General features: G+C 62.7%; 1 protein-coding gene across 14 annotated transcripts in view; it reads left to right on the top strand.

Annotated features, from left to right (window-relative positions):
• ANKRD11 (ankyrin repeat domain containing 11) overlaps positions 1-26,688 on the top strand; it is a 166,037-nt gene that overhangs the window by 137,696 nt on the left and 1,653 nt on the right. For 12 of the 14 annotated variants that reach the window (XM_068528181.1, XM_068528183.1, XM_068528180.1 and 9 more), the window contains 9 exons: positions 2,818-2,956; positions 10,715-10,885; positions 10,999-11,202; positions 11,874-12,016; positions 14,529-14,676; positions 15,001-21,446; positions 23,681-23,779; positions 23,851-23,994; positions 25,338-25,430. In XM_068528181.1, the coding sequence (XP_068384282.1) occupies positions 2,818-2,956; positions 10,715-10,885; positions 10,999-11,202; positions 11,874-12,016; positions 14,529-14,676; positions 15,001-21,446; positions 23,681-23,779; positions 23,851-23,994; positions 25,338-25,430 (7,587 nt within the window). Of the gene's footprint in view, positions 1-2,817; positions 2,957-10,190; positions 10,288-10,714; positions 10,886-10,998; positions 11,203-11,873; positions 12,017-14,528; positions 14,677-15,000; positions 21,447-23,680; positions 23,780-23,850; positions 23,995-25,337; positions 25,431-25,596; positions 25,758-26,688 lie in introns of all 14 variants that reach the window. The other 2 variants (XM_068528192.1, XM_068528193.1) reach the window with 2 other exon arrangements.

The raw sequence follows: 26,688 nt of genomic DNA on the forward strand, positions 1-26,688 counted from the left end.
GGCCCTTGGGTCCAGGACCACCTGTTGTGACCCTATAATTGTACAATCTTGATACCTGGCAGTTTAATTTGCCCAACTTCATTGTTCTTCAGAATTGTCCTTGCTACTTTTGACCCTTTGCGTTTCCATGTACATTTTGGAAAAAGGGCTGATCTCCACGAAAAGCCTGCTGGGTTTTGATTGGATTGCTTTGAATGTAAAGATGAGTTTGGGGAGATTTGCTGTGCTAACAGTATTGAACAGTGTCCCATAAGCGGGCCTCCATTTTTATCAGTCTAATTTCTGTTCTCTCAGTAATGTTTGTAATTGTCTATGTAGAGGACTTGAACACCTTTTGTTTGATTTATTCCTATGTATGTAATGTCTTTCGATATTAATATGTCATATTTCAGCATGATTTCCCAATGGTTTATAGTATATAGAAACCAATCACTTTCTGTGTGATTGAGCTTCTCATTCACTTACTAATTTGAAGAGTTTAATTGTCAATTCCTCTGGATTTTTTCCTGTGTAAAATCACAGCATCGTAAGATGAATACTCCGTGTTATCCCTCAGGAAGAAGAGGGGGGCGGGGCTGGCCCGGTCTGACCGTGGAGGAGACCGCCCCCCTGAGGCGTGTTGTCACGGTGGGGCGCAGCCCGCCGGCATCTTCCCACAGCTGTGGAATGTTCCGTCTACGGCTGCACTGGAGTGGATGCACCCATTTGCCTTTTGATAGGCGGTTGCTCTTTCTTTCTTTTACTGTTATGAACAAAACTGTGAGTTTGTGTGGCACGTCACTTACTCCCCGGACTTTGTTAGAAACTCTGAGTGGCCCCAAGCAGCGTCCGAGGCCCACTGCTCTGCCGGTCCAGTCAGCCATTCTTGTGGGAGTACTGGTGTTGCCTCCTGGTTTTAATTTGCGTTTTCCCAACGCCGAACACCTTTCCAAACGTTAACTGGCTGTATGGATATTTTCTTCTGACAAGTGCGTGTTCAGATCTTTTGCTCATTAGAAAAAAAGGTTTAGTTTTTCAGTAGATGTGGTGAGTATAAGCATTCCTGACTTGAACCCCCTCTCGGGGGCCGCACCCCATCTTCTGCACCAAACTTGTGTCAGGTGGGGGACGTCCCTCCCCACAGTGTGCTGGGAGTTGGTCTCAGGACCTCAGGCCTTTTCTGCAGCTGTGGAGATGATCATAATTTTCCATCCTTTTTTTTTTTTTTTTTAAAGCATTTTTAAAATATTTACTTATTTGGCTGCACCATCTCTTAGTTGCAGCATGCGGGATCTTTAGTTGCGGCGTGCGAACTCTTAGTTGCGGCATGTGGGATCTAGTTCCCTGACCAAGGATTGAACCTGGGCCCCCTGCATCGGGAGTGTGGAGTCTTAGCCACTGGACCACCAGGGAAGTTCCCGTCCTGTATTTTCTTAGTGTGGTGAATTACATTGATTTTTTAATTTCTTGCATTTCTGAATACGTTGTTATTGTGATTTGTGTTATCTTTTTTTGTGTCTGTCGATCAGATTAACCAACTGGGCCAGGAGTTTTCTTGGTGGCAAGTTGCTTATTACAGTTTGGGGTTTTCACTGGTGGGTGCTGTTCTCCGGGCAGGGGCGGTGGGTGGGGGGGAGGTGCGTGCAGGTGGTGACAAGCGGGCCTGTGTCCTGGCGCCCCTGGCACCGGCTCCGCCGAGGCTCGGGCTCTGCCTGCTGGTCCCTCTTCGCGCTCCAGGTGCCCTCGGAGCTGGCAGTGTGTTGTGGCGGAGTCCCCCTGGTCACCCAAGGGTGTCTCGTTGCCTGCTGAGACTGGAGGGCACGGCGTGGCAGTCAAGCGGAGGACTCTCAGGGCCCCGGGAGACAGGACTCGCGCCGCTCAGGGCTGAGCGTCCCCTCCCAGGAGCACCCGACGCCCCAGTGCCATGAGGGCTGCTGTGAGGGCCGTGTGTTTGCCTCCGCCTCCCCGGGGTGGATTCCAGAAGGAAAGCCTGCCGCTGGAGAAGGAGCCGCCTGGCGGTAGCGGTGCCGTCCTCCATGTCAGCAACGCAAATTGGCTGGCCCGTGCGGTGCGCTGCGGGCAGACGAGCCGGGGCGCCGGGTAGCCTGAGGCTCCGCTGAGCGGCCCCCGCCCTCAGGGCTCTGCGTGCTGCCCTTTCCGGGCGGGGCGTGTCACATCCCGAGCCCCCCACCCCCCCAAGGTGGCGCTTCCCCCGGTTCTGCAGACGGTGACAGGCGAGGCAGACGCCCGGCTGGACCTCCCAGGTTGAGGCTGGAATTCGGGCTCCTGGGTCCTTACAGGTCAGCAGGGCCGGGAGCGATGGCCACACCCGGCCGCCCTCCAGCCAGCTCCTGCTCTGGGCTGGGCCGCCTGCACTGGCTCTGCTCCGGGGCTGCTGCGGCTGCAGTATCCGTCCCAAAGACGGCCCCGCAGTGTCACAGGCCTGTGGTGGCCAGAGGTGGCTCAGGCACAGGGCAGGCGAAGGACGACACGCTGGAGGGGAGCCAGCGTCTCAGGGCAGACATACTCCCGTTGGGTGGGAGGCCGGGCCCCTTCGTCCACGGTCACGGGGAGAGTTTCCAGTGGAGGGCGGGCTCCGTCTGTCAGCAGGCCCCTCTGAAGGTGCGCCTTCCCCGTTACTGAGTCCGTCTCTGGGAACACGAGGAAGGAGGCAGCGAGGTGGCAGGGCCGTGGGTGCCTCTGAGCCTGGTGGGCAGGAGGGGTGTCCATTGCCCAAATAAGAGACTTGCTTTCCTGGCACGTGAAGTCCTGGTAGACCTGAGGACTTTGAGAATCTAACTTAGGGCCAACGTCTGAAAGCGTCACTCTCTTTCCCAGGATAAAGATAAAGTTTCTCTAACCAAGACCCCGAAGCTGGACCGCAGTGATGGCGGGAAGGAGGTGAGAGAGCGAGCAACCAAGCGGAAGCTGCCCTTCACTGTGGGCGCCCATGGAGAGCAGAAGGACTCGGACACAGGTACCCCCGGCGCCCCCGTCCCGCCCCCGCCGCCCCTGTCCCACCGCACAGGCCCGGGGTGGGTACTCAGAGCTGACAGGGCAGGTTCCCAGGCAGAGAATTCCCAGGACTCGGACACAGGTACCCCCGCCGCCGCCCCCGCCGCCCCCGTCCCGCCGCACAGGCCCGGGAAGGGGGGACTCGGAGCTGACAGGGCAGATCCCCAGGCAGAGAATTCCCAGGACTCGGACACAGGTACCCCCGCCGCCCCTGGCACCCCCGTCCCGCCGCACAGGCCCAGGAGGGGTGCTTCAGAGCTGACAGGGCAGGTTCCCAGGCAGAGAATTCCTGCCAGTGCGCCAAGAAGCCACGTTCCCCCAGCCCCAGCCTGCCCGGGGCCTCCCGTGCGTGTGACCACGGGCTCCTCTCCCTCAAGGAGAGCCTCTGGAGAGCTTTACATGGGAGGATAAACATGTTTCCCCTCAGGGCTACAGCAGCACATAAATTAAACCCAGTTGTTTGAAATAGAGGCCAAAGGGAGCTGTGAAAATGGGCAGGAACCATGCAGTCTTCCTGCGCGTGCGCGCGCTGCGGGCCTGCCGGTTACCTCCGTGTGGTGCGCGCACTTTCAGGTTGGTTCCATCTGAGCTGCTTGCAGGGACACGTGCTGGGTCCAGGCAAGAACCTGGCCCCTTTGCCAGCCGGCTCACACTCCTCCTCTTGGTCCTGGTGTCCTGGGCCTTCCCCGCCTGCTGGTCATCTGACTGCAGACCCCCTGAGCCAGGGGCAGGTGCGGGGTGGATCCGCAGAGCCGCGAGGGGGGCCTGGGTCCCCCGGGATGCAGCCACGGGGGAAGGAGCAGAGGTCCTGCCAGGACCGGGAGGAGGGCAGGGGGGGCTTTGCTGCACGTGAGGGTTTGTGTCCAGTCTCAGGAAAATGGCAGGTACAGAAATGAGATAAATGTGAGAGAACGGGGAGAAATGGCAGGGGAACAGCCTGGAATGAACGTCTTCACTCACAACGTCTCCTGCACGGGGCGCCCCCCAGGCGGGTGCCCCCCGGGCCCGCAGCCACTGAGCAGAGAGCTGGGGTAGCTGCAGGCTGGTGAAGCAGGTTGGCGGGGTTGGTGGTGCCGGCTGGGGTGTGGCTGGGGTCCGGGTCCGGGACAGGCAGCTCAACCTCCGCGGGGTCCTTCGCAAGGGGAGGGGGTGGGCCGGGGAGGAGGGCGGAGGAGGTGGGAGTCCTCCCAGGGACCCTGTGCCTCAGGCTCTGGGTGCAGAAGAGACAGGCCAAACTCAGGCTTGGGTGCCCGAGGCAGTTCTGGTACTGGAGGGCGTGGCATCGCTGTTTGGTTGCCGGCTTCCAGGATGTTGGGGGTCTGCAGGTCCGTGTCCTCCTCCGGGATGTTCCTGCCCGCTCCCGGGAGGACTGCTGCCCGAGCACAGGCGGGCGGGGCGTCCTCTGGGGTCTCTGTGGTGTGCTGGCCGTGAAGGCGGCCTCCAGCAGGCCTGGGGGACGGTTGGCACCTCAGCACGAGGCTCCAGGCAGGTGGGAAACTGAAGAACGTTTTGCAAGTGGGATTTTCCAGGCAGGGACAAAGTCTAAGTACATGTAAAGTACAGCATTTGTCCTTTTACTGTTTATTGTTTATCTCTTTGGGGGCCAGTTTTACTGTACCATTGACCCTTGAACAGCACGGGTGTGAGCTGCATGGGTCCGCTTATGTGCGGTTTTTTCAGTACACAGTGTGGGAGGAGGAGGGGCCTTCGACTGGGGGACTGTGTCCTGCCCATCCCCCGCCCCCCGGGGTTCAGGGGCCGAGCGTGCAGCTTTCTTGTACATCTGCTTTGGTCATGTGGCAGAACTGGTCTCCAGTAACTGGGAGCGTCTCATCCTTCGGGCCAGGACTGGGCACCTCGCCTACAGCCCTGGTCACTGACCCCCTCCCTGCCCTTCCTGGTGAGCGGCTGCCTGGCCGGGCGGAGTGAAGCTCTTCCCCCGAGGATCCGCGCTTGCACCAGGTGCCGCCTGCCCGCCCGCCCGCCCCAGGGCAGATGGGGAGGCTCTTGTGCAGAAGTGCCAACTCTGGTTAGCGCTGAGCTGGGGAGGCTGAAGGTCCCCGTGTTCCCACGTCCCCTCCCTGCCTGCTGGCTCCTGCCGTGTTCCTCCAGCGCCCCCTGCTGGGAAGATGCAGCCTGGCGCTCAGGCGACGGTTCCAAGTGGCCAATAGCGAGTTTCTCCGGCTGTGCTCCCTGAGACGGGGAGGCTGATGAGCGTCCCCCGGAGACCCCCGGGCTCCCTGGGAGCATCCTCCTGTTCGCTGGTCCCCAGGAGGCCCGCAGCGCTTAGTCAGGGCTGGGGCGTCCTCCCTGGAGCTCGGGCCGCCAGCGGGCAGGCGCCTGCAGGCAGGGAGAGGGGGCCCTCCTGCCCGGTGCCAGTCTTGGTGGGACCGGGACCTGCTTCAAATTATACTTTGCTGTCTGCTTCTTACGTGTTTGATTTCCCCGCAGCATACATGTACACACACCTGCTGCTGAGGCCTGTGTGGATGGAGCCTTGCAGGCTTCTTGTCAGCCTGGCAGCAGTGCTCCCGCCTCCCACCTGGAGCCCCCAGGGCCCTTCAGAGAGGGGCCTGTTGTCAGCTCCCAGCGTTTCTTTGCTTCTCCTTCGGGCTGGCTCTGCAGGGAGGGTGTGTGAGCAGCTCACCCGTCAGGGCTGGGATCTGGGGACGGAGGCGGCGGGCACGCAGCTCCCCTGGTGGGCAGGGCCTGTCGGGACTCCTGCTCAAGGCTGCCCCGTGTGCAGGGACTCACTGGCGCTGGGCTCTGAGCACGCCCCCTGCCAAGTGCCGGAGGCCACGTGGCTGACCATGCAGGGGCTTGGCCGCCTGCCAGGCGTGACACGCTGTGAGTCGCTGGTTGGGAGGGCACATGCCACCCACACCGTGACCCTGGAGCTCTCGGGACCCCAGAGCGGGCAGGACTGGTGTAGGACGCTGGCCACCTCCACCCCAGGCCAAGTCGAGAGGGCGTGGCTGGGCCCACTTCTCTCTGGTCTGGGTCAGGGTGGCCGCTCCACCCGATGAACTCCCGGGTTTGGGTGTGGGGAGCTGGAGGGGTGGTCAGAGGCCCCCAGGCAGGCTGGGAGCGGCGGGATGGATGACGCTGTTGGTGCGTTGCTGGCGGTCTGGATTACGATTTACTGGTTCTGATTTACTGCTGTAGTGAAAGTTGGGGTCAGTGGTTGGGAACCCCTGTTGTCCAGGCCCTTTATGCCAACCTCACCTCCGTAGATTCTGGCCTCCTGATCACGGTCACCTGTGGGGCGGCTCTGTGGTCGCCCTTACCTGGAGCTGGAGCAGCCACTGCGGGGGGAGTGAGACGGGGGGGGGGGTCCAGCCTGTCCCTCTCAGGCCGGGGACTTGCTGAAGGCCACACAGACCGCTCTTTCTTTAAATGATCAACGCTGGAAATTTTTTTAAAAAGGAAAAGGAGGAGACATAGAGCAGGAAACCGGAAGGAAAGCCGGTTGTCACCACAGCCTGAATGATGGTGCCTGTGTGGGTCCAGTGGCACTTGGAGGGTCGGAGTGTAATGCGGGAGGACCCCGTGCAGCCCGTCACCTGACGGGGTGTCTGTCACATGTGGACTGTGCCTGGGCCGGCTTCTTGGTCAGAAGCATGTGTTTGTGACTGATCGTGCAGGTCAGGCCCTGTGTGGTGTGGAAGGTGTGCTCTGAGGCCGAGGGACGGGACGCTCTCGGGACAACAGGTCCCGGTGCCGACCACCCACCTCCCGTCAGCCTGCCGTGGGCCAAGCCCTGCAACTTCATGGGAGACAGAGGACCTCCTCCGCCCCCTCCCCCCCACAGGGCGGAGCCCTGACGATGGTGACATCTGAGGAGAGTCATAGATTTCCCACTTTCGGCCACGTGGTATGCCCTGGCTGTCAGCCACGGGGCTTCTGGTGGCAGTGGACGGGCTGAGGGCAGCCGTGCCCGCCGACACCTCCGGCTGGAAGATGCCGTCCTCCAGCCTGGGGGACGAGAGGGCTCCCCAGGCTCACGCCGTCCTGCCCCCACGGGGCTGGCCCTCCCTGGGCCTCTGTGCGCCTTCCTAGGGCCCAGAGCGGAGACGAGGATTGGACCTAGAGATGGCCGCGGCAGGAGGAAGACACCTGAGCAGACACAGAACAGCGTCCAGAAGATCAGGCAGAGTTTTCACAATGTAAAACAGAGCACAAGGCAGCAGAAATGATTGCTGAAACGAAGCATTCAGGGGACGGTTCTAGCGCTTACCGGGTCCGCCATGAGCAGGATGAGTGAGCTGGACGCTGCTGAAACTAAAGACGCTGCCTTGACTGAGGCACAGAGGAAGCAGGAGAGCTGCCAGCCAGGGTCCAGCAGGAGCACACGGGGCCGCCGGTGTCTGCGCAGGGTGCGGGCTCCATGCGGAGCGTCGTGTGGGACCACGGGACTGCCCGAGGGGACGCAGAAGGCGGCCGGGAGGGTGTCTGCAGACCACGTCCCGGAAGCCAGAGGAGACCTCCCAGAAGCTCACTCTGTGTCTTTGCTGCCAGGATTCGCCGTGACTCGGGGAAGTTCTCCACTGGACGCTGTCAGTTTTGCTGGGGAGTGAAACTCCCCAGGAGGAGTGGACTCTGGATGCTGGGTCCTGAAACAGAGGCCCTCAGGGCTGCGCCCTCCGCAGGCCCAGCCCCAGAAGAGGCCACGGGGGCTGTGGGAGGAGAGCAGAGGTGTGTTCCGGGGGCGACAGGAACAGCATTTAGGGGGAAACCCAGGGATGGCCTCGGGGGCTGGGGACCCTTGCATCTGCTAGCTGGGTGACCGTGTCCCAGAAAGAGAGGATAAACATGGCCCCGATTTCACAGAGGACCAGCGAGGTGACCGAGCGTGAGAATCAAGGCGCCGTGGACATACAGGCCGAGTCACACGGCTGTGCGCTGCTTTCCTCACGGTGAGGGGACTGTCCAGGCTCATGAGACTGCCTTCCCTCCATTACCCTGGGAAGACGGCACCGCTGGCGTCCCCGGGGAACGAGGGGGCAGGGTGCGCTCCAGCCCCTGCGCCTCCACAGCACCCTTTGGCCTCGCTCGCCACTCACACGGACCTGCCAGTTTTCCAGTCTACAACTTGACGCACGCCGCCTGGGCTTCGTGTAACTTCTGTTCTCTTCCGGTTGGATGTGAGAAGCAAAACCTTCGCAGAGCGCTGAGGGAGCTGGGCCGTGGCCCGGGCACCTCCTCTGCCGCGTCCCCGTCCCTGCACTGGCAGGTGGGGCCGTCGCCCACCCCCCAGGGCAGGGCAGGAAGGAGGCTCTGCAGGTCTCACCTGGGTTGACCCCCGGGTTGGCCCTTGCCGACAGGACGCAGTGGCTGGGCAGGAGGACCCTTCTGCAGCACCAGCGCCCCGGCCTCCGCTCCTCTGTGGCCGGGGTTCCGTGGGCACCCGCTCCACCCGAGACTCCCAGCCCGGCCAGACGTGGGCTCTCCAGATCCCGGCAGCCGCGGCACCTGTGGAAAAGTACACTCCACCACCGAGAAATTGGCGTCTCAGGAGATGGGATTACATTTGGGGTTTTTTCCTGTGTTAAGCCTGGGGAGACCAGAGGGTTAGTCTGTTCTCCTCCACGTGTGGGGTGAGCAGGGCCCCTGGGCAGGTGTGGACTCGTGCTGGGGTTGCCTCAGCCTTACAGCTCTCCCAGCCCCTTCCTGAGACCACAGGCCGGTGCCACAGGGCCCAGCTCTGTAGCTGGCATCAGAGTCTCTGGGCAGAAGTTGATTCTTCGCTGCCACTCAACAGCAGCGCAGGCAAGGCCCTCGAGGCACCTCCCTGGCCCTGGGCGTCCACTGCCTGCACGGTCACTTGAAGACAGAGGTGGCTGTGGCCCTTCTGCCGGGTTCCTCTGGCGTCTTAAAGCACGGGTGCATCTGTCCTGAAGACCCGTGTGCCGCGGAGAGGGGGGCTGGTCTGCTTGCTTCCACCCCTGAGGTGACCCAGTGTACTCAGCAGATGCCACCCACAGCCCGGCGGGGGGCCGCGGGGTGACGCGCTTCGCTGAGGTTCTGCTTCCGTCCTCTTCTCTGGGGGCTTCGTGTCTCCACCGCCCCTGGGCACGGGGGAGCGGGGAGCCCCTGAGAGGCCAGACGCCCCAATTGTCTGAGGCCAGGCTGTGCTTCCCGGGAGGTTGGGCAGAGCAGGGCCCAGGTCACAGGGCACAGGCAGGGCCACACGGCCTCCCCCTGCCCCGATGCCCAGACCCGTCCGTGTGGCACTCGGCTGTGGGAGAGCTTCTGAGCCAGGCCCCCGCCCGGGTCCGGCCGCTGCCCCAGCGTGGCTTCGTTTCTCGGGGCTCCTTGAAGCTGCTGGGTGCCAGCTGTGCCAGCTGGCACAAGCTGTGCCCTGTGCAGAGGCCTCCTTGAAGGGCCGGGCCCCGGGGGCCATGTGCCGCCCTCTCCTCACTGCTTTTGCCGGGTCGTGGGGGAATTCGGGGCAGGGGAGAAGGCGAGCGGGGTCCTTGGTCACCCCTGAGGAGCGTCCTTTCTGAATTTCCTCCTTGCTTGGGCGTATGCCTTGTGCATTGGTTAAAAACCAGTTGTTGCTGGTGGGGTGGCCTGTGGTGCTTGGGGGTTATCACCTAAGATGCACAGATCAGCATTGTCAGCAGATCACAACTTTAGTTTTTAAAAAGGCAGTTTAAGGTACTTTTTAAGGAAGTAACAGTTTACAGAACACTCTTTGTAAGAAAATGGAAAGCGTGACACGCTTGTGGGGCCTGAGGTGGAGAGCAGCCCAGGGTTGTACTTCTGGGAGTGGAGAGGTCGCCCCAGCCCTGGGACACGGAGAGCAGGGAGAGCCCCTCAGAGACCCGGGCCCCGTGGCGACCCAGCTTCCCTCCCCGTGGTCCGCACCTGTGACCTAGGCCCGCCCCCCCCCCATCCCCGGGCTCCCCAGAACGCACAGGGCAGCAGGGGAGGGGTCTGAGACTCGACGGAGCCCCAGTTCCTGTGAGTAGGAGGGTGAGTGTGGAGCAAAGTGAGCTTTTGACTCCTGATCCGTGGAGTCGGGGGTGTCTTTTCTCTTCGTCCTCCCCGCCCCTGTGAAAGAAACGGCGCAGTGTTTCTGCCTGAGGCCGGCAGGGTGTTAGGTGAGGGGCCAGAGGAGCACAGTATGCTTGTCGTGAGGGGGCGCCGGGCTGGCCCCGTATCTCGTTAGTGCTCTGTGTTGATGCCTTTAGATGCCTCCAGCTCAGTCCACGCCGTGGTACTGCAAGGCTGGTTCGCTCCTCGAAGCGCCATGGCATGAGATGGAGGCTCCTAGAAGCAAGAAGAAAGGTACAGTACCGCCCAGTCAGCCTTGACCTCTCCGCGGGTCTCTACGCTGTGTTTGCATTTTCCATCTGAACTCTTTGGAGGCGGGGTGGGGCGGAGGACCTGGATCACAGATGCTAGGAGTTGCTAGACCGAGGCCCGTCCTGCGTGAGCCGCCTGGCGCGCAGGGCACGGTCTGGGGAGGCGCCTGGAGCAGTGGACGGTCGGTGGGGGCCAGGCTTGGCTTCAGCGGCGGGTGACGAGGTGTCGGAATCGTGTCCCCAGCACAGCTGCTGCCGGAAGAGGTGATGACGGGCGGCGTGCGCGCTGCCGGCTGTCCCTCCCCTCCCCCGCAGGCTGTGAGGCGGGGGCCCCCGTGCTGCCAGCTGAGGCTCCGCAGTCAGAGGGCTCCGTGGCATGAAGTCTCCCCTCTCTCCTCCACGCCTCACAGAGAAGCAGGGTCCTGAGCGGAAGAGGATTAAGAAGGAGCCTGTCACCCGCAAGGCCGGGCTGCTGTTCGGCATGGGGCTGTCCGGGATCCGCGCCGGCTACCCGCTCTCGGAGCGCCAGCAGGTGGCTCTCCTCATGCAGATGACGGCCGAGGAGTCTGCGAACAGCCCAGGTGAGCCCTGGGGGCGGGTGGTCCTGGGGCCCGGGAGGCCCTCCTCCGGGACGGTGGCCCAGCCCCGCAGGCCCCTCCCGGTAACCTCCGCCCATCCTCTCCTCGGCCTGCAGTGGACACGACACCAAAGCACCCCTCCCAGTCGACAGTGTGTCAGAAGGGGACGCCCAATTCTGCCTCAAAAACCAAAGATAAAGTGAACAAGAGAAATGAGCGTGGAGAGACCCGCCTACACCGGGCGGCCATCCGGGGGGACGCCCGGCGTATCAAGGAGCTCATCAGCGAGGGGGCGGACGTCAACGTCAAGGACTTCGCAGGTGAGAGCTCGGAGGGAGGGCCGCGGGGCAGACCCCCTCTTACATGGGATGATCTGCTCTGTGTGTCCAGAGCTGTGCACTGAGAGAAGAGCGTATGTGAGACCAGGAGGCCTTCCCGTGTGGAATCCTAGGTTTTCCCACGGCCCTGGGTGTTGGACCCAAACCTAGTTTAGCACCTCTTTTTAAAAAAAAAAAAAAAAAAAAGCAATTTTCCTAAGTTGCATTTTTCCAAAGCCCTGGGATCTGTCCACGGGGCAGCTCCGTGTGCAGCCGCTCCCCGCGAGGCCTCAGCGCATGCTCACGGAGGCCCTTCCAGACCCGCGGCCGTGGCCACGCTCTGCCTGCTTCCCTGGCTGCAGACGGGGCACGTCCTCCCTGTGTGTTGACAGGTGGCTCGGGCTGAGGCTGCCCCTTGTGACCCTGTGTTCATTGATCCTGTACCCTTGTCAGCTCGGTGGGCCACGTCGCCCTCGCAGCTTCTTAAGTCTGTAGGGTTAACCGCTAGAGGTCACGAGCAACCCAGAGGCGCCCAAGTAAAGACCACTTGGCACTTCTAGGCTGGGTGCCCACCAGGCCTCTGTCCTGTCCTTAGCGCTTCCTGAGTGCCGCCCAGAGGCGGGGGTGACCTTCCCGAGGGTTAAGTCACGTACGTGCTGAGTGTCTGTTTCCAGGCTGGACCGCGCTGCACGAGGCCTGTAACCGGGGCTACTACGACGTCGCGAAGCAGCTGCTGGCCGCCGGCGCGGAGGTGAACACCAAGGGCCTGGATGACGACACGCCCTTGCACGACGCCGCCAACAATGGGCACTACAAGGTGGGCGCCTCCCCGCGGACCCCACGGCAGGCCTGCCGTCAGACTGTGCACGGGTCCGTAGCCGCCTGTTTCTCTGTCCTTCCTGTTTGCGGGGTGACCAGGAAGTGAGTCTTTGACAGGCCCCACCTCCCCCCAGCCCAGCTTTCTCATCCTGGGTCAGCACCTGGATGGCCTCTGGCGCCGTCTGTGGCTTGTGTGTCAGGGCCCTTGCTCTGGCCACTCAGGTGTGGTCGGCCATTAGGAGGTGAGTGGCCATACCCAGGGGAAGGGGCGCTCTGTCTGTCCTCGTCCCTGTGCTGCTGCCAGAGCCGGCAGCCTGGACGGGGGCAGACAACGTGGGGTGAGCAGCCCAGGAGCCGCAAGCACGTGCAGCCGCACGTGCAGGTGAGGGTCTGGCCGCGGTCATTGCCACGCTGTCCAAGAGGCCCCTGGCCGGAGATGGGACGGCGCGCGGGATGAGGACACATGGCGGCTGCTGAGTGTCTGGTCTGTCGTGGCGGCCCCGCTGGTCACTGTAGGCAGGTGTCAGGGAACCGGCGGTGTGGCCAGTGTGAAAATGACGCGTCGGCGCAGGGAGAGATGGGGAGGTGCTCTGGGCTCAGGGTGCCGAGACGCCTGGGACACCTGAGAGCTGATTACAGAGCTGATGTCAGGAATCAGTTAACGTTTTAGGGAAGATGATGGCATTATGGGGTTTTTGTTGTCACTGTTTGTTAAGAGCCATTTTAGAGAAGTATGCTGAAAAACTTTATGAAATATCTGGGGTTTGCTAAAAACAACCGGGGCAGGCAGACACTTCCCTGGTGGTCAGTGCTTAAGAATCTGCCTTCCAACGCAGGGGATGCAGGTTTGATCCCTGGTCAAGGAACTAAGGTCCCATATGCCATGGGGCAACTAAGCCCGCGTGCCGCAACTAGAGAGAAGCCCACGCACCACAACAAAGGGCCCACACACCGCAATGAAAGGTCCCGCACGCCACAGCTAAGACATGACACAGCCAAAAAATTAAAAAAAAAAAAGATACCCGGCACAGTGGGCAGGTATGGGGTATGGGTGAAATGAGGCTGGCTGGCTGGTAGGTGATGGAGCTGGGAGGGAGAGGGCCGCCGCCTGAATCTCCGCTTTTCTAATTGTCTTTAAACTTGTTATTAGGGAGCAGTCAGAGACATGGACACGTGGCCTCAGGTGTGGGCTCTGCAGAGAGGAGAAGGCTGAGGGCCAGGAGATGGGAGATGACCCTGGACTCTCCGGGCGGGCTGGTGGCCTTCAGGGCTGCATACGGCAGAGACCCTTTCTCGGCCGGAGGGAGGACAGCGTGAGGGGACTTCACCTGCGTTGCTGGTCTCAGAGGGAAGGGCCGTAGCCAGGGAACGTGGTGGCCTCAAGCAGTTGGGGTGTTCCTCGGCTGGCAGACAGCAAGGACACGGGACCAGAGCCCTGACTCTGGCGCCAGGATTGTCCAACACCGTGGTGATTTGTCACGGGGCAGGGGAGCTCCTGCCCAGGAAGCGGTGTCCTGCTCCCGCCATGCAGACCCAGGTGCAGCTGCGTGCAGCCCAGGCTGAAGTGGAGGCCGCCGTCCCGTTTGCCAGGCACCTGGGGGAGGCCGTGGGTTCCGCCCTGGCCACCCGAGTGCGGCGAGGATCGAGATGGAGCGAGTCACACAGAATTCTTTGGTTTCCTGGTACATCGGAACGTTGTCTGCCCTGGACAGTTGCCGTTAGGTGTGCAACAGCAGTATCTATAAACCATTTGCACTCCTTCGTTAAGAAATAACATTATTGCGGGACTTCTCCGGCGGTCCAGTGGTTAAGACTCCACGCTTCCACTGCAGGGGACACGGGTTCAATCCCTGGTTAGAGAACTAAGATCCTGCATGCTGCGCCACGTGGCCTTAAAAAAAAGAAAAAAAAAGAAACACGTTATTGCTAAAACATGTAACTGTCACCTGAAGCTCCAGGAGTCGTGATTCTTTTTGCTGGTGGAGGGTCTGAAATACTGAGAGAACTACCAAAATGTGACACAGAGACACCAAGTGAGCAAATGCTGTCGGGGGAATGGCGCCAGTAGACTTGCTGGGTGCAGGGTCGCCACAGACCTTTAGTCTGCAGACAACACGGCATCTGAAGCGTACGAAAGTGAGGTCTGCTGTCCCCGCGTTCGGTGGGTCCTGGGCACGGATGAGCGATGGGTAATCTTACTTTCTGCAATAAACGAACACATGCGATAAACCTGCTTGCACAAGCTTGGTCTTTGTTTTCTCTACCGTGTAACACGCCCCCCCGCCCCCGTAAAAGCCTTCCCGCCAAGTTGCAGGAACCCGGCGGCACGAGGGGAGCAGCCTGTGTGAGTGGTGGGTCTGTGGTGGGAGAGGCCTCGCAGGCGGCGCGAACGGCCTCCACCCCTCGGCCTGGTCGTGCTCAGGCCCTGCGACGGGGCCGCGGTTGGGCGTCGGCGTGGTGGCCGCTCAGTGCCTCCCAGGGTCCCTGACGGGCCTCTCACTGCTCCGCAGGTGGTGAAACTGCTGCTGCGGTACGGAGGGAACCCCCAGCAGAGCAACAGGAAGGGCGAGACGCCGCTGAAGGTGGCCAGCTCCCCGACCATGGTGAACCTGCTGCTGGGCAAGGGCACCTACACGTCCAGCGAGGAGAGCTCGGCCGGTCAGTGCTGCGGGGGCGCGGGCTGGGCAGGGGGCGTCCCCGCGGTCGGCAGGGCTCTCGTGGCAGCCCGCTTGGATGCCTGCTGCTGACGGGAGCCTCTGGACCGTAAGGAGCCCCCCCCCCCCTCCGGCCGGGATGGGGGGCTTCCGTGCAGGGCCTCCAGCCCCGTGTCTGTGCAGACCTCTCTGTGGCCCCTCTGCCCAGGGCCGGCCGCAACCCGAACTAAGCCAGGTGGCGTGCCCGTTGGGCGGGCGCCCTCCCCTCCCCAGGCGCCCGCAGCCCCTGCCTGAAGCACCTCTGACCGCCTCCCCCCTGTCCCCGCAGAGAGCTCTGAGGAGGAGGACGACGCCCCCTCATTCGCACCCTCCAGCTCAGTCGACGGCAATAACACGGACTCCGAGTGTGAGAAGGGCCTGAAGCACAAGACTAAGAATCCGGAGCCCCAGAAAACCGTGACCCCCGTCAAGGACGAGTATGAGTTTGACGAGGACGACGAGCAGGACAGAGTCCCTCCCGTGGACGACAAACACTTGCTGAAAAAGGATTACAGGAAAGAAGCTAAGTCAAATAGTTTTATTTCTATACCCAAAATGGAAGTGAAAAGTTACACTAAAAACAGCACGATCGCACCAAAGAAGGCGTCTCATCGCATCTTGTCGGACACGTCAGACGAGGAGGACGTCGGTGTCGCCGTGGGGACCGGGGAGAAGCTGAGACTCTCAGCTCACACGATGCTGCCTGGTAGCAAAACACGGGAGCCTTCCAACTCCAAGCAGCAGAAGGAAAAAAATAAAGTGAAAAAGAAGCGAAAGAAAGAAATAAAGGGCAAAGAAGTGCGGTTTGGGAAGAGGAGCGACAAGTTCTGCTCCTCTGAGTCCGAGAGCGAGTCTTCGGAGAGCGGCGGGGACGGCGGGGACTCGGCGGGGAGCCCCGGCTGCCTCAAGGAGTCCCCGCTGGTGCTGAAGGACCCTGCCCTGTTCAGCTCCCTGTCCGCCTCCTCCACCTCGTCCCACGGCAGCTCCGCCCCCCAGAAGCATAACCCCGGCCACGTGGATCCGCACGCCAAGCACTGGCGGACGGACAACTGGAAAACCATCTCCTCCCCAGCCTGGTCCGAGGTCAGCTCGTTGACAGACTCCACGAGGACGAGGCTGAGCAGTGAGTCTGACGGCTCCTCCGAGGGCTCCAGCGTGGAGTCGCTCAAGCCGGTCAGGAAGAGGCAGGAGCACAGGAAGAGGGCCGGCCTGCAGGGCGCGCTGCCCGATAGGAGGAACTCCTTCCATCCGGGCGGGGACGGCGCCATCCCCAAGCTGGACAAGGAGGGCAAGGTCGTCAAGAAGCACAAGACGAAACATAAACACAAAAGCAAGGAGAAGGGGCTGTGCTCCGTCAGCCAGGAGCTGAAGCTGAAGAGCTTCACCTACGAGTACGAGGAGTCCAAGCAGAGGGCAGACAAGGCCGTCCTGCTGGACGACGCGCCGGCTGAGAGCAAGCTGAAAGGCCTGAAGCACGAGAGGGACCACTGTAAGAAGGAGGAGAAGCTCGGCAAGGTGAAGTCGGAGGAGAAGGAGTGGCTCTTTAAGGACGAGATGATCAAGGTCTCCAGAGAGGAGAAGTCGCTCAAGAGAATCAGGGACCTGAACAAGGATGGGGGCAGGGCCTTCCGGGAGGAGAAGGACCGTTCCAGCAAAGCCGACAAGGAGAAACTGCTGAAGGAAAAATCTCCAAGAGAGGAAAAGCTGAGGCTCTACAAAGAGGAAAGAAAGAAGAAGTCCAAAGACAGGCCCTCAAAATTAGAGAAAAAGAATGACTTTAAAGAGGATAAAATTTCAAAAGAGAAGGAGAAGACCTTCAAAGAGGACAAAGATAAAGAAAAACTCAAAAAAGTGTACAGGGAGGATTCTGCTTTTGATGAATATTGTAACAAAAGCCAGTTTCTGGAGAACGAAGACACTAAGTTTAGTCTTTCTGACGACCAGGACCGGTGGTTTTCTGACTTGTCAGACTCCTCCTTCGATTTCAAAGGGGAAGACAGCTGGGACTCTCCAGTGACAGACTACAGGGACATGAAGAGCGAGTCCGTGGCCAGGCTGATCCTGGAGACGGTGAAAGAGGACAGCAAGGAGAAGAGGCGGGAGAGCAAGGCCCGGGAGAAGCGCCCTGACAGGGACACCTTCCCTCGCAAGAAGGACCGGGACGGCCTGGAGCGGGGCTCGGAGCGGAGGAGGGAGCACGCGGCCGACAGGCCCAGGGCCGTGCCCGGCTACCTCTGCGAGAAGGACAAGCGGCGGCGGGAGGCTGCGGAAGGCGGCCGCGACCGGAAGGAGGCCCCCGAGGCCGCCAGGGAGCGCAGAGACGGCCGCGCGAAGCCCGAGGAGGGGCACCGCGAGGACCTGAAGGAGCACGGCGGCGAGGGGGTCTTCAAGGACAGGCCCGAGTGCGACTTTGGGAAGAGCCTGGAGCCCTGGGAGAGGCATCACCCGGCGCGAGAGAAGGAGAAGAAGGAGAAGCTAAAGCTAGAGAAGTACAAAGAGAAGTCCAGTGACAAGGACAAAAACGAGAAACTGATCCTTGAAAAATGTCAGAAGGACAAGGAATTTGATAAGTGTTTTAAAGAGAAAAAGGATGCCAAGGAAAAGCACAAAGATGTGCATAGCAGAGACAAAGAGAGAAAAGCATCTCTCGACCAAGGTAAAGACAAACGGGAGAAGACTTTCCCCGGCATTCTCTCGGAGGACTTCTCTGAAAAAAAAGATGAAAAGAAGGGCAAAGAGAAAAGCTGGTACATTGCAGATATATTCACTGATGAAAGCGAAGATGAAAAAGATGACTACACGGCGAGCGGATTCAAAGTCGGGGAGGCCGGCGAGGGGCGGGGGGATGGCCCCCCCGAGAGGGAGGACGGGCGGGAGCCGCACCCCCCCGACAGGCACCGGAAGCACTCGGCCGACAGGCAGCACGCGGAGAAGCAGAAAGACAAAGAAATCCGGGAGAAGAAGAAGGAGAAGGGCGTCACAGACGGGGGCAAGGACAAGAAAGAACGAACCTTGGAAAAGCACAAAGAGAAGAAGGACAGAGAGTCCACGGAGAAGTACAAGGACCGGAAGGACCGAGCGTCGGTGGACGCCACTCAGGACAAGAGGGGCAGGCAGAAGCTGCCTGACAAGGCGGAGAGGAGGCCCCCCGCGGAGGAGAGGGCCAGGAGCAGGCACCGGGAGAGGCCCGACCGGGAGCAGGGCCGCGAGAGGAAGGCGGGCAAGGGCGCCGACGCGGAGAAGAGCCTGCTGGAGCGGCTGGAGGAGGCGGCGCTGCAGGACTTGCGCGAGGACTCCAACGACAAGGGCAGTGACGCGTCGTCCGACGGCTTCCCGGACCGCGGCCACGACCCGGGCCTCGGCGCCCTCCTGGAGGTGCCCTTCCCGGAGCCCCCGGAGGAGCGGGCGCGGGAGAGGGAGCGGCACCGGCACGCCTCGTCCTCCTCCAAGAAGAGCCACGACCGAGAGCGGATCAGGAAGGACAAGCCCGAGAAGAAAGAGAAGAGCGACGACTGCAAGGACGCGGGCGGCCGGAAGGACAGCGGCCCGTACGAGAAGGAGGTCCTGGAGGCCGACGCTTACGGCCTCTCCTACGGCATCAAGGCCGACGCAGAGGACGAGTTAGAGAAAACCATCGAGTTGTTTTCTACCGAAAAGAAGGAGAAAAATGATCCTGAAAGAGAACCTGCCAAGAAGACAGAGAAGGAGCTGAGGCCTTACGGCTCTAGCACCCTGAGCCTCCTGAAGGAGAAGAGGCGGCGGGAGAAGCACCGGCACCGGGACCGGCACGGGGACGGGCCCCCGCGGCACCACCGGGAGGAGCTCAAGCCCGCCGCCAGGGACAAGGACAACTCTCCCGGCTCCTTCCGGGACAAGCCCAAGGACGAGGGCGGGAAGCTCGGCGAGGCCAAGCTGAAGGAGAAGGTCAAGGAGAATCTGGAGAAAGAAAGGGGCGACCCCGTGAAGCTCAGCAACGGGAACGACAAGCTCCTCCCGGTCAGAGACCCAGGTAAGAAAGACGTCCGGCCCCGGGAGAAGCTCCTGGGCGATGGGGACCTGATGATGACGAGCTTCGAGCGGATGCTCTCCCAGAAGGACCTGGAGATCGAGGAGCGCCACAAACGGCACAAGGAGAGGATGAAGCAGATGGAGAAGCTGCGCCACCGGTCTGGTGACCCCAAGCTCAAGGAGAAGGCCAGGCCCGCCGAGGATGGGCGGAAGAAAAGCCTGGACGGCCCGCTGAAGAAGCCGCTGGGGCTGGACCCTGCCCCGAAGGACAGGAAGCTCAAGGAGCCCGCTCCCGCCGCCCCTGCTGCCGAGAACAAGCCCCACCCGGGACCCGCGGTGGACCCCCGAGACTGGCTGGCGGGCCCCCACATGAAAGAGGTCTTGCCCGCTTCCCCCAGGCCAGACCACGGCCGGCCCACCGGGGTCCCCACCCCCGCCTCGGTGGTGTCCTGCCCCAGCTACGAGGAGGCCATGCACACGCCCCGGACCCCGTCCTGCAGCGCCGACGACTACCCCGACCTCATGTTCGACTGCGCAGACCCCCAGCCCGTGTCCAGCACGTCCGCCAGCGCCTGCTCGCCCTCCTTCTTCGACAGGTTCTCCGTGGCCGCGAGCGGGGTTTCAGAAACCCCGGGCCAGACACCTACGAGGCCGCTGTGCACGAACCTTTACCGCTCCGTGTCCGTGGACATCAGGAGGACCCCTGAGGAAGAGTTCGGACTCGGGGACAAGCTGTTCAGACAGCAGAGCGTCCCTGCCGCGCCCAGCTACAGCTCGCCGGGGCGGCACCCGGAGGACAAGGCCCCGGGGCCCCCAGCACCCACCGAGAAGTTCGCCTGCCTGTCTCCGGGGTATTACTCCCCGGACTATGGCATCCCCTCCCCCAAAGCGGACGCCTTGCACTGCCCGCCTGCGGCCGCAGCCAACATCACCCCTTCCCCAGAGGGCGCCTTCTCTGGCTTACCGACAAAGTCCCCCCCTTCACACAGAGACGAGCTCTTGGCCCCGTCCATGGAGGGAGCCCTTCCCCCTGACCTTGGCATTCCCCTGGATGCCACGGAGGACCAGCAGGCCACCGCGGCCATCATCCCCCCGGAGCCCAGCTTCCTGGAGCCCCTGGACGAGGGCCCCTTCAGCACCGTCATCACAGAGGAGCCGGTCGAGTGGGCGCACCCCGCCACTGTGGAGCAGGGCCTCCCCGCTGGCCTCATCGGGGGCACCCCCGAAAACCCCGCCAGCTGGCCCGTGGGGTCGGACCTCCTGCTGAAGTCCCCACGGAGATTCCCAGAGTCCCCAAAACATTTCTGCCCTGCCGAGTCTCTCCACCCGGAGCCCCCTTACCCGGTGTCCCCCGTTTCATACCCTCTGTCGGTCCCCGAGCCGGGCCTGGAAGTCAAGGACGAGGCCGGGGAAGCAGTGCCGGCCGCCGTCTCTGCTTCAGAAGAGCCAGCCACGTTCGCCCCTCCTTCCAGGCTGGAGTCCTTCTTCAGTAACTGCAAGTCCGTCCCGGAAGCGCCCCCCGACGCGCCCCCCGAGCCTGCGTGCGTGACGGCCGTGGCTCAGGTGGAGGCCCTGGGTCCCCTGGAGAATAACTTCCTGGAAAGTGGTCACAACCTGTCTGCCCTCGGCCAGGTGGAGCCGGTGCCCTGGCCCGGTGCCTTCCCCGCCGCCGAAGACGACCTCGACCTGGGACCTTTCTCGCTGCCGGAGCTTCCTCTCCAGCCGAAGGATGTTTCCGACGTCGAAGCAGAGCCTGTGGAAGAGAGTCCTCTCGTTCCTCTGGACGACACCCCCGCGCTCCAGAGCGGCGGGGACGTCTCCGTGGCAGCTGCTGATGAACAGCTGGTGCTGCCTCCTGACCAGGCGGCCGCCCGGCTCACTACCGAGCCTGCGCCCGAGCCCCCGGAGGAGCCGAAGCCGGCCGCGCTGCCCGAGGCCACGGTGGAGGCCGGGGCCGGGCCGGAGGGGAGGGCCCCCGAGGACCCCGCCCCCGGCCGCGGGCCCACGCCAGCCCCCTCGGTGCAGCGTCCGCCGGGGAGTGGGGACGAGCAGGCCGAGGGCCCAGAGCCCTCGGCCACGCCCCACGGTGCTCCCGACGCCCCCGGGGACGGCTCGGCCCAGGCCCGCGCAGTGGAGGGGGCCGGCCCCCAGGACGGTGCCGGGCTCGAGGGGCCTCCGGACGGCGTCCAGCCTGAAGCCCCCGAACCAGAACCCAAACCGACAGCCGAAGCCCCAAAGGCGCCTAGGGTGGAGGAGATCCCCCAGCGCATGACCAGGACCCGGGCCCAGATGCTGGCCAACCAGCACAAGCAGAGCTCGCCGCCCGCCGAGAAGGAGCCCGCGGCCGCACCCACCCCCAGGGCCAAGAGCCGCGGCTCCGAGGACGACGACCCCCAGGCCCAGCACCCGCGCAAACGCCGCTTCCAGCGCTCCGGCCAGCAGCTGGCCCAGCAGATGCACACGTCCACACGTCAGACGCGGGAGGTGATCCAGCAGACGCTGGCTGCCATCGTGGACGCCATCAAGCTGGACGACATCGAGCCCTACCACAGCGACAGGGCCAACCCGTACTTTGAGTACCTGCAGATCAGGAAGAAGATCGAGGAGAAGCGCAAGATCCTCTGCTACATCAGCCCGCAGGCGCCCCAGTGCTACGCCGAGTACGTCACCTACACCGGCTCCTACCTGCTGGACGGCAAGCCGCTCAGCAAGCTGCACATCCCCGTGGTGAGTGCCTGCCCGGGGGGACGCCCCCAGGCCCAGGGCCCACTGCGCTGTCCTCCCTGGCATTCCCCGTCGGCCCCGTGTCGGCTCCCACCCAGTCCGCATGCTTGGACCTCGCCTGACCCGGGCTCCACCCACGTGGGGCACGCCTGGCCCCCTCTCTGGCCCAGTGCTCCCTCCACCCCCTTCAACAGCCCGAGGGCTCCCCAGACTCCAACCCTGGCCCCCAGCGGCCCCCCACGCTGCCAACCCAAGGCCAGACCCCAGTCCTTTTCCCCCAGAGACCTGAGGGCACCTCTCTGCCTCCTTCCTCAAAGCAGGTCCTTCCTTGGGTTTCCAGGCTTCACCACCTGCCCAGTCAGGCCCACGCCCCGCCTCTCGGCCGTCTGTTCGCGTGCCCCCTCCCCCGGGTGGTTCGCCCGTCTGTGCAGATGTAACCTGTCCGAGCCCCGCCGTGCACACCCCACCCCCTCTTCACGCCCGGACGCGGGCCATTGGCAGGTCCTGGCGCACAAAGTCACGCAGGGAGCGCACATCCTGCACGTGCTGCCCTCCCCCCACCCCCACCCCCCCGCCCCGCCCCGCGCGCCCCAGCAGCAGGCACAGGCGTCACGGCCAGTAAAGCTGATCTCAGCCACCTGTGCTCAGTGGTCCCAGAGCCGCCCCCGCCCCCCCAGGTGCTGCCGACCCACACCTGTGCGGCAGACTAGCCTCATTTTTTGACCACCCCACCCCCACCCCCACCCCCACCCCGTGAGGAAAAGCCCAGCTTTCTGCTTGTTCTGTCTGTCGGGCCTGGGAGAAGCCCCCGTAATGGCTGTCAGTGCCGCCCGGGACGGGCCCCCTCCATGGGGCTACGTCACACGCGTGGGTCCTGCTGTCAGACCTCGGCCTGCGCTGCCTGTTCCCAGGCAGAGAGGGGGAGCCCGAGGCACTGGACTCAGGGGAACCTGGCCTGGGATCCCTGGTCAGTGAGACTTTTGCTGTTTGGTTTCAGTAACTAAAATTTAGACAAACAGCACCGTGGCCACCATAGAGCATTGGAAACTGGAGAGAACGCTGTGCTCCCGCCTCCCCCTGGACCCCCCGCCACCCGACTTCACCCCGCAGCAGCCTGTGTGTCTCCTGGAGCTCAGCCCTTTCTAGAGGCAGGCTCCGGTTCACAGCCTGTCGCCCCCGCAGCCAGGCCCAGGCTGTTGGGTGAGGGCAGGCCGAGGCCTCATTCCCACACCCTCCGGAGCCGGGGAGGGTGAAACGGAGGTGACCTCACACCCACAAGAGCCCCAAACAAGACCCCTGTACAGAGACCACTGTAGGCGCCCAAGAGGCAAGGGGAGGCCAGCGCCCTGGCCCCCGGGGGCACGATGGGCAGGACGTGCGGCCAAAGAGACCCGGCTGGGTGGTTTCATCTCGGGTTTTGAGATAATCTTAGACCGAAAAGTTGGAAGAGAGCATGTACCTTGAGCTTGGGCCTCGAGTCCAGCCCCTCAGAGGGTCTTGTCTGAGGCAGCCACTGTACCGTGGGCTATTTATTCCTCTCCTCCAGCCCGAGGTCGTGGCCACACGAGCCACCGCACCCTACTTGGCCTCGGCCACCAGGGGCTCCTCGGCAGTCCCGTGCTTCCTGAACACGCTCTCGCTTCCTGGCCCCACGAGAGGCTCCAGCCCATCTGGTGCTGTTGTGACACGTGACACGTTTCCTGTGTGTTTCGGAAGCACCGGCTTCTTCTCCCGGGAGAAGCGCCCTCCCGGGTTCAAGGGTGGCCTCCGGCATCTGGGGGTGGTACCCGGGCGAGCCCTCTCCCTCGCTGACGCCCTGGGAAGATGGGCGGGCCCAGCTGTCCTGTTCGTGTGGCCTCTGGGCAGCTGTGTCCCACTGGGTCTCACGGTGACTCAGGGTGCGTGAAGCCCGCGGTAAACAGAGGACACCCTGCCCCTCCTCCGTCCCCTCTTGGCCGCACAAGGGCCGCGGTGCAGATGCCCTCTGTTCTTAGCTTCCCTCGCCTCCTCCCCCATCTCTGCCGCCCCCCTCCCCGCCCGCCCGCCCTCCCTCCCTCCCTCCCTCCTCACAGCCACACGCGGGGCGGACGGGCGCTCGCTCACCTACTCTCGGGGACAGGCAGCACCTCGCGCGTCCGCGTCTTCACGGGACTGTGGTCTCCGGGGTGACTCCTGCGAGTTGGCAGCCGGGGTGAGTCACGGCCCCCGCTGACCCCCGTCTCCCCCTGTGACCGCAGATCGCGCCCCCTCCCTCCCTGGCGGAGCCCCTGAAGGAGCTGTTCAAGCAGCAGGAGGCCGTGCGTGGGAAGCTGCGCCTGCAGCACAGCATCGAGCGGGTAAGCGGGCGGCCGCGGGCCCAGGGCACCCGGCCCCGGTGGGTCTCAGCTCACCAGCCCCTCTCCTCCAGGAAAAGCTGATCGTCTCCTGCGAACAGGAGATCCTGCGGGTTCACTGCCGGGCGGCGAGGACCATCGCGAACCAGGCGGTGCCGTTCAGCGCCTGCACCATGCTGCTGGACTCGGAGGTGTACAACATGCCGCTCGAGAGTCAGGTGGGTGCCCGGGCCTGTGGGGGGGGGGGGCGTGCCCCCGCCGGGTGACGGGTCGGCACTGGGGTCACGGGCTGGGACTCTACTGAAAGTTCCCTCTGAAACTCACGTGCGATCTGCACGCGCGGCAGCTGGAGCTGCTGCACCAGGGCTTCCTCAACGACGGCCCCAGAGAGGCTGTCACGCTGGGGACCACCGTGCTGCTGCCCCCGACGGGCATGCGGGCCCAGGGCAGTTGGGCCCACCAGTTGGAGCACACGGTGTGCCTCGTCTGTCCACTCCAGAGTCCAGCCCGCCTCCCTCCGCCCCCAGGGCTGTGTTTGTCCCATGAGGTCACACCCTTCCCCAGCCGACCCCTGTCCCCGTGGCACCTGTGCCCCTAAGGGCCCCACCCATCCGCTGACGCACGGAGATCTAAAATGTGCAGAAAGCAAGTCAGTTCCCATCCTCCCGGATGTTCTCTCCTACCCCGCAGCCACTGTGACTCTCAGCCCATCAGCCCAGAGCGTGTCATTCTGGGCCGGGCCTCGGTGCTGAGTTCCCTCCTGACAGAGGCCCCTAGTGACCCCAGGCCCACAGGTGGATCACATGGACCCCTGGGTGTCTGAGCAGCATTCCCAGGTTGGCCGCGTGGTGACGTACGGTGGTTCAGTTAAACCTTATTTCTTTTCAGTGCGTTAAAGAGTCTTACATGTAACCTTTAAGGATACATCTGTAAAAGCTTCTACGTTTAACATACTATGCATAGTGACGCGTTTTCCCTAAAGCAAAAACATTTGTCCACAAAGTATTTTAGGGATTGGGTGGAAGTATTGGGTGGAAGTTTTGCTTTTTTGCATCTGAAAGAAAAAAGAATCTGCTCACCTTCAAGGGATTGCTGCGTTTCCTCTGAATGTCAAGGAGACAGGACTCTCAGGCTGCAGCCTCCTCCCCTCAAGCCCCTTGGTCGTGGGGCCTGGGCTTCCCCCAGGCAGGTGGTTGACTGTGGCTGGGCGAGAGAGAGACTTTCCCGCCCCGAGACCCAGACCCGGGAGGCCCTGCAGACCCACCCGGCAGGAGCCTGTGGGGACCTCCCGCTCCCGAGGTTGCCCTGCTTGTAAACCACAGTCCGCTGTGGGCGGCCTGCAGCCACCCCAGGCCTCCCAGACGTCCTTTCAAAGAGAAAGTCACTGCCGCTTTTTACCCTCGCCGGCTCGCCCTGGGGCCTCCCCAGGAGACGGAGGGGAGCCTGAAGGCGCCGCCGGGGTCCCGAGTCACGGCCTGGAGAGCTGGTGGGGGAGGGAGGGCCCTGCTGGTCAGCAGGCCCACCCCTCCCGACGCCCACACGTGCCTCACTCTCCCGCCAGGGCGATGAGAACAAGTCGGTGCGGGATCGGTTCAACGCCCGCCAGTTCATCTCGTGGCTGCAGGACGTGGACGACAAGTACGACCGCATGAAGGTGAGCCGCGGCGGCGGCGGCGGGGCCAGGGCTCTTCTGGGCGGGGGCGGCAGGGCCGTGTTCGGAGGAGGCAGCTTCAGACTCGCCCTGAGCCCGGCTGGCAGCGAGGGAGCCGAGGCCTCCCCGCCCCCATGTTGCCTCTTAGAGTGTCTTCCCTCCTGTCCAGGTGTGCGGGGAGCAGCTCCTGTCACCAGCTGGCGGTCAGACCTCTGTGGGACCCCACCTTGAGCCCTCCTCAAAGGTCACAGCATCCACCCATCACCCTGCCCTGGCTGTGCTGACCAGTGCAGCGGGCAGAGGACGGGGGGGAGATAGAGAGATTAGCAAGTAAGAAGCAAGTCCTTGTCTGCACCCGGGGTCCCCTGTGAACAGAGACCGGCAGGGACGTGCCCGTTACAGAATTAACACCTAGAAGCCGGCACCCGGGAAGCCCCAGGAGGCAGGGCCCGCTGCGTGGAGCTGATGGAGGCGTGACCCAGGCTCCCACGCTGGGCTGCCTCAGTGACCCTGCCTCCGGCACTGCGGCAGCGCACCCAGAGGGGCAGCCAGGAGGCCAGAGGCCAGAGCAGAGAGGAACCACCCTACAGGGCGTTCAGGCCCAGCTGAGGCCGGGCCCAGGCCGCATTTCTAACAAGCTCCAAGGTGACCGTTCGGGGGTCCCACGGTCACTCCTCCCACCACCAGCCAGCCTGAAGGGAGCTGCACGGGAAACTTTCCTATAAAGAGAGAAATAATTTAAAGTTAGACTTGGTACATTACAAAGACAACGTAAGTCTCATTTCCATAATGTGCCATGCCAAGAACTTACAAACCAATAAGAAAAAAAGATGGATAGAAAAAGGAATTGGTGAAGTACGGAGAGTGCAGGGGCACAAAACGGCCACCCGCGTGGCCACTGGTCTCAGAGCACAGCGTGGACGAGGTACTATTCGGGAGACAGGCTGCCCTCCCTCAGTTCCTGCAGCCCTGGGACAACTCCAGACATGCCGGTCATGTGTCACGGGGTTTAGCCTAACAAAGAGTTTCATTTTAGTCACTGAAAACTCAGGGGCACGTACAGTTCAGTACAGTGGTGGAAACCCAGCGGGGCCCATCAATTTAGTCAAGAGATGGAAACGCTATGTAACACTTTAAATGAGGTGGAAGCAGCCGGACTCCTGAGGGTGTCTGAGCTGTCACGCTTTTTGTTAACGTCTCCCTGAGGATGACGAGTGGCCCGGGCATGCCGAGGAGGACACGGCTGGCCGCTGGAGCACGT

Source organism: Eschrichtius robustus, chromosome 19 (assembly GCF_028021215.1).
Source record: "Eschrichtius robustus isolate mEscRob2 chromosome 19, mEscRob2.pri, whole genome shotgun sequence".
NCBI lineage: Eukaryota > Metazoa > Chordata > Mammalia > Artiodactyla > Eschrichtiidae > Eschrichtius > Eschrichtius robustus.